Source organism: Bemisia tabaci, chromosome 5 (assembly GCF_918797505.1).
Source record: "Bemisia tabaci chromosome 5, PGI_BMITA_v3".
NCBI lineage: Eukaryota > Metazoa > Arthropoda > Insecta > Hemiptera > Aleyrodidae > Bemisia > Bemisia tabaci.
The window spans coordinates 18511309-18526152 of record NC_092797.1 but is presented as its reverse complement, the minus strand read 5'-3'; the positions used below and the strand labels follow the sequence as shown (position 1 = coordinate 18526152).

The following is a 14844-nucleotide window of genomic DNA, read 5'->3' as shown; positions in this document are numbered from 1 at the left end:
CTTATTGAATGGGTGCAGTTCCTGTCATCATTATGTGGAACATATAATTTCTACTTTATAATCCAAAGGAATATACTTTAATACTGATCATACTTATTATGTAATCCTAATTACATATTTTTATGTCTCTTTCAGTCACATTTTACTTCTTAATTTAATTTGTAAATTATATGTTTCAGGAAAGAGAATCATTAAGAGATTATGATTCCAAAAGACTGGAGAATGCACTATCAACGCACAGGTTAACTCCAGTTAAAGCTGCATAATTGGATCATATATCCAGCTTGATTAATTAATTTATTATTTAATCTAATTTAGCCGTAAGTCGTGAGTAAATTCAACTCTGAAGTGGTCGCAAACCCAAGAATCCTATTCAAATCCTATCTATCTGCAGAACAAACTTTTCGCTCATCACCCATGTTCAGTATTCAGAGACAGGAAAAAGTAACGTTCAGATGGAAACAACCCAAGTTGCAATCAATACAATCTTTAATAGAAAAATAGTCAAAGAAGAGACGTTTTGGGCACAAAGTGGTATTTCTTATCAGATGTAAATTGAAGGAAACACCGGCCAAAACTGTTCGTAAGTTATGGCTGAACACAGCAAAACCCAAAATTGTATAAAAATTGTGGTAATTAATACAAAACTTGTCAGCTCTCCACAAAAATTATGAAGAGTAGCTTTCCATCTTTGTCATATCATATGTTACTGAAGGACCGCTTTGGGCCCAAAAAATCTTAGATTTAATGGAAGCCATGTGGCTTTGATCCCATCTAATCTATATTCCTTGTTAAGTGTTACTCTGAGTCATTTCATATTTGTGGACTTTTACAGTCTGAAATTCTTGCACATAATGTTATAGAGCACATTCAGGATGTGGGCAAAGAGAGCTTAAGTTTTTTTATGTGTTTCGATTATTTCATCAGTTATGAAGCTCCTTGACACTCTCTCCAGTCAAATTATAATGATACTTCATTTCAAAACTAAGAAAATCATCAAAGATTCTTTCATCATTGTTTTGTTCTATCTGTAAATATGTACAGCTTTAAGTTTAAGCCCAAAATTTACCACTAAACAGGGTAAAAAATCAAGAACTGCAGCTCATGATTTCTCATCAAAATTTCACGTTGAGTGCATTAAACGTTGAAACTTTTATATTTACTCATTAGTTACAAATGAGTGTTCGTAGTTTACATTATAGCTAGTAAATTTGAACTTCCCCCTCCCAGAATAATTATTATCAAGGTATGCCAAATTAGGCATTGAAATCAACCTATCTGTCAGGCGAATAACTAGAGCTCTTGGTTTCAGACACTTTTCCTTCCTCCTCTGATACAATTTATCTTTAATCTGGTCAAAACAAAGTTAGTGCATAGGAAAATTCTTCAATCGCATCTTATACTTCCCGAAATTTTTTCAATGCTCGACTTAACCTGAGTAGACCATGGTTTTTCTGTGAGGGGGAAGTGTAAGTGAAGGCGGACAAAAACCATTACTCCCTCACTCATGGTTGAATTTGGAAGTCTTCTTGCTTCCATCGTATTCTATGTAAAATTCTGATGAGGAAATAGGTTCGTGGCTCTTAATTTCGTACCCTTTTTAGAGCGGTTCATCAAGAGAGTATTTTCCCAACTCAACAGAAATTCGGAATTCCATTTCATAAAATTGTTCAAAATTCAAGAAAGCCCATTGCATCTTTGTATATATTTCTTTTGTAATAAGAGGAAGTCTCATTAGTATCCGCAAGTTTGTAATCAATGTAATGAAAAGTACAAATGTAGCACCTTGGACTTATACAGCGAATGAGCACCCTGTTTTGTCAAATGCGTGCCAATATTTTGGCAGACGTTGCTGGAGAATAGACTTTGCGCCTTCAAAATCATAATATATGTTGTGTATCATTTGCTTCACCCTAGAATTTCACGTTGGCCAGGAAAATGTTTAGGTAACTCCGAATGAATAAAGGAGTGTATGTAATGAAGTTGGTGTTTCTTTGTCCTAACATGACGGACACCAGCTGACGATGTCAAGGGTATTTTTGAGTGTCAGTGTAAATGTATGGAAGTGAACCATATCGATGGTAAATCTGCAGAAATGCATATCTCGATTTGTCAAGTTACAATTTTCCTATCATACTTTATTTTACATTGGAAATTACCAAACATCATTTCTTGAAAAATTTGATGATTTTTCTCCAGGTGAAGGATATTCTCTGGAAATTCCAAGTCATGATGTTGATTTGGTCTCCTTCTAAAAAATCAAAGAGAAGCGGAGATTTTGAAATACCGCAACGAAGACACACATTTTTGCAGTTTCACCATCATCATTCCCTCTGTTGGTAAATGAAGGACAATCAATTACTAGACAGAATTTGAAAAATTCAAAAAATTCAAAAAAAATTTGAAGAATTTGAAATGGAAAATGTCACCATAGCAATCCAGAATTAATGTTCGGAAATCTCTTCAAGAAATTTCCATTCAAAATCTTGATGACAAACCATCTAACATTTTAATTAAATTTGAATCCTGTCTAGGGGCTCATTATTGATCCAGTACCAGTCCCTCATCTTCAAAGCCCTGGATGAATTTTTGTTGTACAATCAGAGTTTTTTACCTTTAAAATGTAACCCAAGTAGCGAGCATCTCTATCATCGTAAATAAAATTTCATGAATGCTATGTCATGTAATTCTGTTTTGAAACCATCACTATTATTAACTAATTTAGCTTCTTGAAGTATCATTTAAATTAATGTTCTCGCTTTTGTCTTTTCAGCTTGTTAACAGTTGAATCTAGTAATTTAACACGCAAAGTGCCTAATTTAGCTGTTTCTTATTTTTTAAATGTTCTATTATTTTTTCAAGCTCTTATTCCTGGTGATGAAGTTTTTTCCGTCCTATAAATAACTAAATTTAAAGAATCCTGCGAAAAAACATGTAATCACCTACAGCAAAGATTGCAAGATTTGTGTGATTTCTCGTGTTTTGAGTATGCTCAAATACTCTTTTCTTTCCGTGACTTATTAGACTCTTCGTACCTACAAAGTTGCCTAGTTACAAAGTAAGGTATTGAAGGACATGTAATGTAAATTTTTTGAGGTGACTGTTTTAAGATAAATGCTAAAATTTTAAGTGCCTAACTTTCCAATCATTGTTGATTGTTCATTACCTTACATCATGAAGGGTAAAAATAACTGTTTTATTGTGATATAAAATGACTTGCTTTTCTTTGTCATTAGGGTCTAGGCAGCATATTAGATTTTGAATTAGTTGTAACTATATTGTGAACTTATAATTGTACTTACTGTAGTGTGAAAAATTTTACACCATCCTATAAAATCATGAATACCAGTATTTTGCTTTTCAAAATTTTTACAACGTTCAGCCGAGTTACGGCCCAAAATATCCTATTTATATATTTTTAAATGAAGTATGTCATTTTGCAACACTGACTGTAACAATGACTAGAACCTTTCCTCTGACCAAATCCTTTCCCGGAAGGCCTATCCAACAGTCTGAGTAGGTCTGAGTAGGTTTTTACCTACAGAAAATGTTTTTGAATACCCGATTGCCTGGTCTTCTGAGCTTTTACCTTATAAATCAAATTTTTTTGGTTTTAAAGAAAAAATTAATCTGAATGCTCTTAGCCCCGCTTATTTAAAAGCTTAAAATTATAAAAAATTGAAACGATCTTAAAAATACTTGAAATCGCATAAAAAGTATACGTTTAAAGATCTGCCTTGAATCTACGGTACATACAAGTTTAATGGTATGTATTTTGATAGATACTGTGAGATATACTTGATATAATTTCCATTCATTCAATTATTATTGCAGTTCTCCTATTCATTTTTTTTATAACAAAAAAATTGATGCTCCTTGATATTTTTGCTTTTTCAAGTGTGGCTATTTATTTCTTTCCTGTAACATTCACTCTAATTTTAATAGGTATTGCATTGAGCCGAAATAACTAAAATTTTACAAGCAATTCATTTTAATCCATCTTGACTTTAGTTATGAATTGTCATTCTCAGATTAGTGCTGAATTTTTATCATTTTGATCAATGTGCTAAACTATTATCTTGTTTTTAAAATATAGTACTTATTTATTTTTCTGTGTTGCCTATATTGTCGTATTTTATTTCCCAAAATTTACAATGATTATTCTTCAGAGCACTGTAGAGTAAAAAAAATATAAAAATGGGCCAATCAATTTATAATTATTTACAGTGAGGAGGTTGTCAGTATAAAAACAGCATCTGTGAATACTTTTAAAAGAAAAAACTATTTTTTCTAAAGTACCAACATATACATTTGTTCCTGCGTTTTTCCACTTGTATTGGAGATATGTTCTGAATAATGCGTAAGTATTTGTGGCGCCCTTAAGAGGTACTGCTACTTCTCTCTGCATTTATTCGGGGAAAAGGATCAAACTTCAGAGACACTGTTTGTAGATACCTACTGAGAGAAACCTGGTAGACGTAGGACTATAATTTGACGTTAAACTTAATCCTATTATTCTTGGTTAAATACTTATGTTATTTTAGCTGTGATCATCCCACTTAATAATAATTTATAAATCTCTCATTCATGGTACAGAAGTCTCACCTAATCCTCAATCAAATGGAACAGCAGCAGCGCTTGCGGTGATTAAGTGTCAACTTGTCTAACTAGAGTTCTAATTTTAATTTTTTTTTTTTTTTTTATAAACGAGAAAATCACAATGGGCGTTAATTTTTCGAAAATCCTGCCGGATTCATACTCATGATGATCTAGGCTAAAAGACTTGTTTTGAAAATTCAATGATTGAATCTAAGTATGAATAAAACAAGTTCATTTTACTTTGTAGGAGCAAATAAAGACCAAAGATTTTCAGCAAAAGCAAACAAAATTCAAGAGTTAGCCCATATCTCCTGACCAAAAAATCAATGAGATGTTAAATGGGAGGAGGTCATACCAAAGAAAAAGGGAATTCCGAAAAAAATGTTCTCATTTTTCCTTTCACAATTGAGCTATTCCAAAGGAGTGGAAAAATTATATTGTGTCAAGCACCAGAAGACTTCACCTCAAAAAAAATTAAACTGAGAATTCCATTTATTTTTAGAAGTACGTATAAAAAAGTTTCATTTCCCGAAGTTATTGAACTGAAAAATGGTTTGAATTCAGGGCATTGTAGACCTATCAAAAATCACTGGAATCTAACTGTATGGTTCATTTTGACATATGTATAATGAAAAATTTGTCATTGAAGGAATCTGCAAATTTTTATAGTCTTTGAAAATTGTATAGTCGTGAATGTGACCACTGGAACAAAATTAGTAATTTAATCTGGGAAATTTTAAAGGCTTTTGAGTACAGTAATACCTTGATTATCTTAGATACAAAAAATGCTGAAATCGAAAATGTTCACAAGCATTGAAAACGTTCTATTACTCCTATACACTTCCAATTATTTAAACAAAGTTTTGAAAGCATTTTTTCCGGGGGATAAAAATAATCTTTGAAGTTTTCTTTTCTAAAAGATTTAAAAGATTTGGCATGCAGAAATTTTCTTCCACACATGCTGTGCCAGGGAAGTGTTATTCGTTTATGTTTGAAGGGGCCAAATACGAACAAAATTGTGGGGAAGATCCTCTGGATTTCACTTAAAAGGAAGGAAGAGGTTCAGAGTTTCTACATAGGTACCCCAGATTTGTTCATTTCGGCACACCCACAAAGGATGCACTGCGCATGCATTTGCATGACTGTAAAAAATATCATAGGTAAAAGTGAAAACCTTACATTTTTTGAAGGAAAAAAGATTACAGGTATGGAAATTTAAATCTTAAATCATATTGCAGGATTTTGAAGTCTTGCCCAGCCGCAAGTGGTTGCATACAAAATACAATAAACACATCCTCACAAATGTATTCGAGTTTAACAGGATCGAGGGAAGTTGTATCAAGATTAAACTGAGAAAAAGAGGTTTGAAGTTTTATTCTTCCACTATGAAACTTAATGCCAGAGACAAAGTTTATAATGTCTATTTTCAGACTCAAAATACTTTTTCTCAACTTTGAATTTTTGGTAGGAGAAAATATGTGGCTAGCTAAGCTGGAAACGACTGATAACAATTTTTTTTTTTCTAAATGCAACTCGGCTCCTCTCTGTCTACTATAATCCAAACCTAATCCTACAAAAAAATGAAAAACATCGTCTGAGTAATTTTATTATCTTTTTAAGCACAAAATATAATAATAAAATATAATGAAAAGAAATAGCTGTGCTGGAAATGATGCCATACAATGGGAATTACATACGTAATAAAATTAATCGATTAAAGAAAACATAAGTTTTATGATTTTATACTAAAAATATTACTGTTCATTACATATCTTATTAACTGAAACTAAGTATGTTTCATATTTTTAAGATTCGCAGACTGCATGGAAACAATTAACAAAGGTATTAATTTTCAAAGATGGTGACTCGATGAGAATAATGTAAACAAATAATTCATTTCACTTGAATTTGTGACATTCATCGTAACCGAGCCGCACAAATATTTGGCGCTTATTTTTTTAAATCCTTCCAAGGATATTCAAATTTTATCCACTCATCTTCACTGAAACCGCGCGCAAACATTTGATTGGCTCTTCCGTACCAAACAAGGAACGGAGTGATTACGTCACGAGGAAAGTTAAATGTGAAATTGCAGGTCAATAAAACGTAAATAAACAAGCCTTGTTTGGTTGTGTCCCATTTTCTTCTCTTTAAGCTTAAAATTCGATTTTCTCGCTTACATTTTCGCGTTTTAAAAGTCGCAGTCTACATTTCGGTGTTATCGTCAATTTTTACAAATTCTTGTGCTCCGTGAACATTCAAAGACAACCTAAAAATCTCTTGTGAAGTGCGTGAATGAACAAGGGGCTCAGTGTCCACCACTCTCGATAGTTTCCTAAATATCTATAAATACTAGCTACTCTAGCTAAAAGTAAGTTTCCGCCACAATATATCCATGCAATACTCTCATTTCAATTTAAATTTCAACAATTGTCAATCCTTTTTTTCCAAGAAGCAGCATGTTATCTAGTTTGGTGTTTTGAAAGGCAGGCAAAATGGCCTGGCCTTCACCAGCTGCAGCTGCAGTGTACTCTCTCTGAATGGGTCCTCCTTCTCCTCCTCCTGTTATGTAGATCATGGACAGGGGGGGTCCATTAATTAAGAAAATTACGTCGCCTAGTAGTCCGATTTATTTTTGACTCTATCAAAGTATGTATTTCTTTCATTTCTGATGTACAAGAAGTGAAATAATCTTCTTTATCTCAGAAGTCGTGTCCTGCATTGTATGCTAATTAAGTTTTTTCTAGCGACTTCTTACTCCGCAAGTTTATTAACCTCATAAGAAATGAAATATTTCTTATAAATTAATTTCTATTGTCTTCACAATTAGTTCTGAAGACTGCGTTTAGTGAACTGTCAAAATACATTTAAGTAAGTCCGTAAAAATAATGCCAAAAACTGAATTAATATAGACACTATGATATAGGGTGATACGTACAGTCACACATTCCAGAAATTTTTCAGATGTTTTCTGTCTCAACAAAATAAAACTATCCGTATGTCTTTGCATTACGATGTCTCTATAATTTGGCATTTTCTGTGTCTTACAATTTGATGGTAACAGAGAGGGGGGGGGGGGGGATTCGCTGTGGTGTTTTGGATCTACCTCAAGGGATCATTCTATATTTGCATAATAATCTCTTGTATTTGAAGTTAAGCAGTTGGTGGCAAGGTGGTAAGTATAGAAGTCTATGTCACCCTGTATATTCATATGTACAATTTTTGCTTGGATATCCTTTGTTTCAGGTGTGACGGAGATCTCCATTGATCCTTAGAACAATAACCATTGACCCGATTCGTTTTGTTTCTTGTTGGTCGGAGACAGAGTGATGGTGATATTCAGCAAGAATAATGGTCTTGTCCGGCTCTTCAATAAATTGGTAAGTTAACTTTCAGCTTCCCCCCTCCCCTCTGAACCTAACTTTAAGGCATGCTTTCTCCTATTTTTTTACTTCTTTTTCACATGGAGACTGGATCTAATTCTTGTACCCTCCCCCTTTTCCCCCCCGGATTTAACCCATAATCGCTCACTTATTCACTAAGCAGTGGATGAAAACGGAGAACTGGTGAAACTCTTGAATGGAGTACACTGGTAGTCACTTCCCCTAAGCTACAATTTCATCATGTTTCAAAATTATCATTTTTCCAAATCATGACTAATGTATGAACAGGGGGAGGAATCCAGCCACAACTCGGATCGAGGGTCCAGCCCCAATTCATGAGAAATGACCGTTTCATTGACAAAATTTATGGCCAGATCCCAAAAATGTGGGTCCAGATACATCTCGCGAAACTTTATTTCATGCGATGTCTCATTGAGGTGGAATGCAGGAATTTTTCCCCTATAGTCCAGTCAATAGAGCACAAATAGGGGCTAAGTAGAGACAATTTCTGAGGAAACTTTCTGATATACTATTCCTATGTATTTTTCATCGCTGAATCCGAATTTCACATTTGCGAACAAATCTGAGGCGAGCCAAAGCCGCCATCTTGAAAAAATGGCCGAAATTTGCGTTTTTCGGCCGAAAAACCGAAATAACTCGTATATTATTGAAATTACGGCAAAAGTAGTTATTTTCTAAATTAAAGTACATAAAATTTCCATTAAAAAGAGTCCAAGATGATTAAGATCGGATGGTAACAAATGCCGTTACAGCGTTGCAAAGTTTCAGGCAAGTATTGAGGTTGAGCAATTTTCGTAACATTCCCTGCAAAATGAGAGCTTTCAAGGCAATTAAGCATTAAATCGTAATAAGTGTAAGTATGAATTATAAAAGGAGTGCAATTTTGAGTTCTTGACTTTCAAGAACGGCAGAGGATAAGGAGGGGGGGGGGGGTTCGGTATGAGCGCAGCTGCAGGGTCCTCCGTTCCTCCCCCATTTTCATGGCCCGGGTGTGCCCGGTCGGCCTTCGTTCTCCGGGTTAGAAGTTTAATTTGAGTTGTAAACGATGTTATTCCAATGAAACCTCTCTTATTATTTTGGGGCATAACTGCTAATAAAAAATCAGATTAGGAACCTCAACATTTTTTGTCGTACTCTCACCCTTTACCCTTTTGTTGAACTTAGCAGACGACATGCGAATTCCACATTTTATGATACGTTTTTTACATTTACACGGTGTGTAGATAAAATTGACGACAAGAATCCTACTTATGTCATAGATGTCCGTTTTTTGCTCCATCGAGTGATTTGGAGACAAAATGAGGCATTTTCATCAAGATGCAACAACCACGTGTCCTACGTAAAATCTAAGTATGTTCCACTAATTCTGTGATCGTTTTCGGCGGCTATCCCAAGGATATTATAATATGCAGCAGAAAAGACCTAGAAGATGGCGAAGAGGACAAGCTTCATCAGTGGAAATAAAATTCCATGAAAGTATGGTCCCAGTAACATCACGAGCAAATTTTCTGAAAAACGGCAAAAACAAATCCCGCTTGATCCAAAGGCTCATGAAACGTTTCAGGGCTGAAACCATGTCTGTGTTTCAAGCAGAAGAGGTCACTGACACAATCAAATAGTTTCAAAGGCCTTGGAAACGGCAAAACAGGGCGAAATTGTTGTCATTGTAGGAAAATATATTGATCGTCTTGTCCTCCTTACAGCTCAGTCACGTAACGTCAAAAATGCTTTCCCTCTAAAATCCGGCAAAAGTGAGACTCTCTAAATACTTTTCAACCGAGGCAGCCTTCAAAATGAAAAGCCGAACACGTACTGTTCATTCATGCCATTAGTGGGTGTGACACAATATCACTACTCTTCCGACAAGCCAAAGTTAAGTTTTTAGCAACCCTGGAGAACCACTCAGCCAATTCAAATGCTTAAAAAATCAGCCTTAAAGCAAGAAGAAATTTGTAAAGCAGGTAAATAATTTTTACTCAGATCGTTTAGCTACAAGGGTGAGTAGAAAAAAAACTTTAGCTGAATTTAGGTATGAAAGCTATGTACGGACTTTTTTCTACGATGTACAAAATCTCGCTTGTCTTCCATCTTCAGAGGATGCTACCACATTTCATGCTCCTATCCTCAAGTACATAGCAATGGATGATCATCAAGAAATACGCGTGTGACTGGGGGGTGGTAGAATAGCAGAAATGGCCTCATCCCCATCATTACCTTGGAAAATCCTGCTACGAGCGAAATTTTAAGCAAGATCTCGTGCAAGTGCATTGAAGAAAGTCGCGGCGCCCGCGGTTTTTGGAAGGAAGGCCTTCATTGCAGTCTTATATGCGAGTATTGCCATGGCTCGTGCGAAAATAGTCAATATGACGCACTTTTAATGGAAGAAGAAGGGGATGACGTAGATGATCCAGAAGACGCTGAATGTTCGGACAATGACTATGACATGCAGTGAAAGGAAGAGATTGACGAGGATGGAACAAGAGGCAGTGAGGCGAAGGGGGAACCATGACATAGTGTAAATGCATTATAAAATGTGAACATAGTAACTTTACGCATGACATCTGCTGCGGTAAATAGCGAGAAAGGATAGGGTGGAAGTTCGTGCGACTAAAAATTTTGAAGCTCCTCATCTGATTTTTTAATAACTCCGAAATAATAAGAGAGGGTTTATTGGAACAACATCGTTTTCAACTCAAATTAAACTCCTCATACTGCTGATTGGATCACAGCGGTCGGCGCGCTTAAACTTAACGGACTCAAAATTTAGACCCACTATTATATTTTTCACAAGCTAGCAGTGCCTGTCTCTTTGGCTTGGTGGCAGCTATTGTTGTTATCAGCGAATATACCTATACGTAGGCACATCAAGTTTTTGTCCTCCGGAAAAGGTGCCTGTGGAGGACAGAAAAACATAACCGGGGAACGAAGGCCGACCGGGCACACCCGGGCCATGAAAATGGGGGAGGAACGGAGGACCCTGCAGCTGCGCTCATACCGAACCCCCCCCCCCCCCCCCCTCCTTATCCTCTGCCGTTCTTGAAAGTCAAGAACTCAAAATTGCACTCCTTTTATAATTCATACTTACACTTATTACGATTTAATGCTTAATTGCCTTGAAAGCTCTCATTTTGCAGGGAATGTTACGAAAATTGCTCAACCTCAATACTTGCCTGAAACTTTGCAACGCTGTAACGGCATTTGTTACCATCCGATCTTAATCATCTTGGACTCTTTTTAATGGAAATTTTATGTACTTTAATTTAGAAAATAACTACTTTTGCCGTAATTTCAATAATATACGAGTTATTTCGGTTTTTTCGGCCGAAAAACGCAAATTTCGGCCATTTTTTCAAGATGGCGGCTTTGGCTCGCCTCAGATTTGTTCGCAAATGTGAAATTCGGATTCAGCGATGAAAAATACATAGGAATAGTATATCAGAAAGTTTCCTCAGAAATTGTCTCTACTTAGCCCCTATTTGTGCTCTATTGACTGGACTACCATTCAATCCCTAAAACTGCTACAAGAACCTACGAGTTTTTAGAACCAAGTATTTGGAATTAAACACAGACCTCAAGAAAAGTTCATCAAACTTACAAAATCCCTGTATCAGAATGGTTGCTTCTGCAGTTTAGAAGTTTTGAAAAAGTGCCAAAAAAAATTTCAGTGATTTGTATTCTCAAAAATTAGCATTTTTCGAAAACCTAAGGGTACTTCAAGAGAAAGAAAATGAGCACCTTGCTGAGAAGGTCCAGGGACACAGTCTGCCATGCTGAGGAACAACACCGTAAAAGCCTTCAGACGTTGCCAAATTCTCTTCAATTAGATATTTATTCATCTGGGTGATCATGAATATCTTTTTTTCGAAGTTTTCAGGTACAACCGTCAGTATTTTAGCTGAAGAAATTTTGCAACGTCTAATGGCGCATACGGTGCTCTTCCTCAGCACTGCAGCGTGCGGTCCACGTGACGTACTCGAAAAGATGCGGAGTGTTCCACTGTTCTGCTGTGCTAAGAAAGAACGCCGTATGAACATTCGAAAGCTGCCAAATTTCCCTTGATATAACACGAATTTTTGACAACACTCACGCATATTTTTCCTCGAAATTTTCAGATATTTTAGATTAAATTGCGTTCAAAATTGTCTGAAAATTTTGGAAAATATTACTTACAATTTTCCCAGAAAATTCGGTTTTTATCGGAGGAAACTTGGCAACGTCTGAAGGCTCATACGGCGTTCTTCCTCAGCACGGCAGTGTTCCTGTCATCACGCTCATAACAATAACCGAGCGCGCAGCATCGTTGCCTTTTTCCAGGAAAGTCACACGGCTTCTCTGCCGTGCTAAGGAAAAACGCCGTATGAGCCTTCAGACGTTGCCAAGTTTCCTGCGGTAAAAACCGAATTTACGGGAAGAGTTGTGAATGTTTCCTTCCCAAATTTTTTGACAATTTTATTCGCAATTTAATCCAAAATATCTAAAAATGTCAAAAAAAAAAATGTGCATTATTGCCGTCAAAAATACATATTTTATCAAAGAAAATTTGGCAACTCTCGAATGTTCATACGGCGTTCTTCCTTAGCACGGCAGTTCTCACGTGAAAATCGGACGGTTTTCCGACGGAACGTCAACCATGGCGAAGATGGTCGCCCATCAGTAAGTCCGAAACGTATCACCGCGTACCCGCGTCCTCGAAAAGCGGCGCTCAATGGATGTCATCCTTATAATGCAGTTCGCTCCGTGCCTCACCTCTGGGGAGCCCCTGCCCCTGAAATCGCTGCACCGCAAACTGCAACGATGTGTGGGTTCGGCCTGTTGCATAGCTTGTGCAATTGCACCTCCATCCTCCGGCCCATTCATAGTTTTCCGCTTTTTTTCAGCCTCTATCGGCGAGCGTAATTCTCATTCGACGCGCGACGTATCTCGTCAAGCACTCTAGGTGCACACGCGTTCGCTATTACCTGTTAATTTCCAGTCTTAGTCCCCGCTCGTGTAGCCGTCTTAAGTGCGTTTCACTGGAATAAGCGCGCTCAAGGTTCCGGACCGCGAGGAGACAGGCGTGCCAGTATTATTTTGATAGATTTCGAAATATTTTCACTCGATTTTCGGAGTTTTCAAACTTTTTCACTCGATTTCCCGAGTTTTTAAACCGGATTAGCGTTGTTTGAACTATAGTGAGTGGTTTATGATCGTTGGATTTAACTGCAGTTTTGGAGCGACTCCCCACGAAGCAACGAATATCGTCGCTGAAATTTTGTGAGTTAAAACATGTCATCCTTCGTTGGCTATACACAGAAAAAAAAACTCCGGTCGTGGAAGCCGCACTTACGAGCTATATCTGCCGTGCAACGCATAAACGCCGCAAACGCCATTTTACATTTTTTGGAAACAACGTATCATAGCAGAAAAACTTGTGTACCTTGGGCTAATGTTTTTACAGAATTCTTTCGCAAATACTATCGAGAACCTAACCTGAAAATTTGAGGTACATGGGTAAAACAGATTTTATTTTACAAAGTGTTAAGTTCCAAAAAACGAGGGAAAATCTTGATGGATTTACGGCGTTCTTACTTAGCTTGGCAGATCCAGACATACCGTCCGCGTTCAAGGCTCGCAGGCGGGAAGTTACGGGCGTAGAACCCGAAACTTTCGGGCTCTGAGCCTGGAACGGACAGTATGTCTATATAGCCCGTAACTTTTTTCCAGTGTAAATTTGTGACCTTGGTGTGACCATGTGCAGGAACTGGGGACAACACACGAGAAATTCCAAGACTCACTAATCTGAAGGTGGGGATGACTCTGAAAGCTACATATTCAATCTTAAAAGTCTGTAATCGGTAAAAGTGATAAAAATTGATCGAAAGATCGGGATGATAACTTGAAGAAAGAGACGTCATGTTGTCCATTTTTTCCTGCACAGGGTGAACTTCCTACGTGTCTTAGTTGCTTCAATCCAAACTTTCCGTGCGTGACTTATTTGTCCAGAGTTGCCACAGTCGGGGAAAACCGGGAAATGTCAGGGAATTGTCAAAAGTTAGGGAAAACCGGTAAACGTTACAGAAAATGACGAAAACGTCGGGGAAAATTTGTTATATCACCTTCATTTGCTTTCTAGAATGGGTTCGAGGTTTCGAACAACAAATTTTGCCTGAACGCTATTTTCAATTATGCTTTTTTAACCATCCGTCACATCTTCATGTGTCAGGGAAATCAGGGAAATGTCAAGGAATTTCATGTTCTAAATTCTGTGATAACCCTGTTTGTCAGACGGGAATCGAATCAACATTATGGTTTGAAATGTTTAGAAGGTAATCATTGAATGTGGGGGGGGGGGGGAGGAGTCCCTGAAAATTTCAAAGAAAAGTATCCATAAATTTCCGCAATAATATAAACTTTTCATCGAAGGAAATTTGGCAACTCTCGAATGTTCATACGGCGTTCTTTCTTATCACGGCAGAGCAGCGATGGAGTGGAGGCGAAGGGAAATAATTATTTTTAAGGAGGCTCCAGTAGTTTTGAGATGAGCTGCAGTCACGACACAACATGTTGCGTTCGAAAGATTTATATTTACTGCCACGCTGATTGAGTAATAACTTTTAATGGTTCATAATCTCTTTAAATACCGAAAAGCTAGCGCGGTAGACATTATGATCACTATGAAAGACAACAGAAGTGGTAACTTCGGCGACTTTCAGCACCAATATCATCAGCTTGTCATATTCCTGCATGGAAATGATTTGAACTTTTCGAAGCAATGAAATATTTGCCCATTTGAAGCTTTAGTATGTGACCGGATCAAGCAAGTCGATAAAAGCGAAATTTAAACAACAAAAGAAACGGTGAC

At 36.8% G+C, this 14844-nt stretch overlaps 2 protein-coding genes across 7 annotated transcripts in view; both read left to right on the top strand.

The window, feature by feature from the left end:
- The window catches only part of LOC109029539 (ciliary microtubule inner protein 2B), a 36913-nt gene extending 32790 nt beyond the window's left edge, over window positions 1-4123 (top strand). For all 3 annotated transcript variants that reach the window (XM_072300381.1, XM_072300382.1, XM_072300380.1), the window contains one exon: window positions 180-4123. In XM_072300381.1, the coding sequence (XP_072156482.1) occupies window positions 180-266 (87 nt within the window). In that variant the 3' untranslated portion in view covers window positions 267-4123. The remainder of the gene's footprint in view (window positions 1-179) is intronic.
- Window positions 4124-6464: 2341 nt separating this feature from the next.
- The window catches only part of LOC109044806 (death-associated inhibitor of apoptosis 1), a 183767-nt gene continuing 175387 nt past the window's right edge, over window positions 6465-14844 (top strand). The window contains exons 1-2 of one of the 4 annotated variants that reach the window (XM_019062738.2): window positions 6465-6970; window positions 7846-7979. In XM_019062738.2, coding sequence (XP_018918283.1) covers window positions 7929-7979 — 51 coding nt within the window. In that variant the 5' untranslated portion in view covers window positions 6465-6970; window positions 7846-7928. Of the gene's footprint in view, window positions 6971-7845; window positions 7980-12696; window positions 13257-14844 lie in introns of those variants that run through there. The other 3 variants (XM_019062737.2, XM_019062742.2, XM_019062741.2) reach the window with 3 other exon arrangements.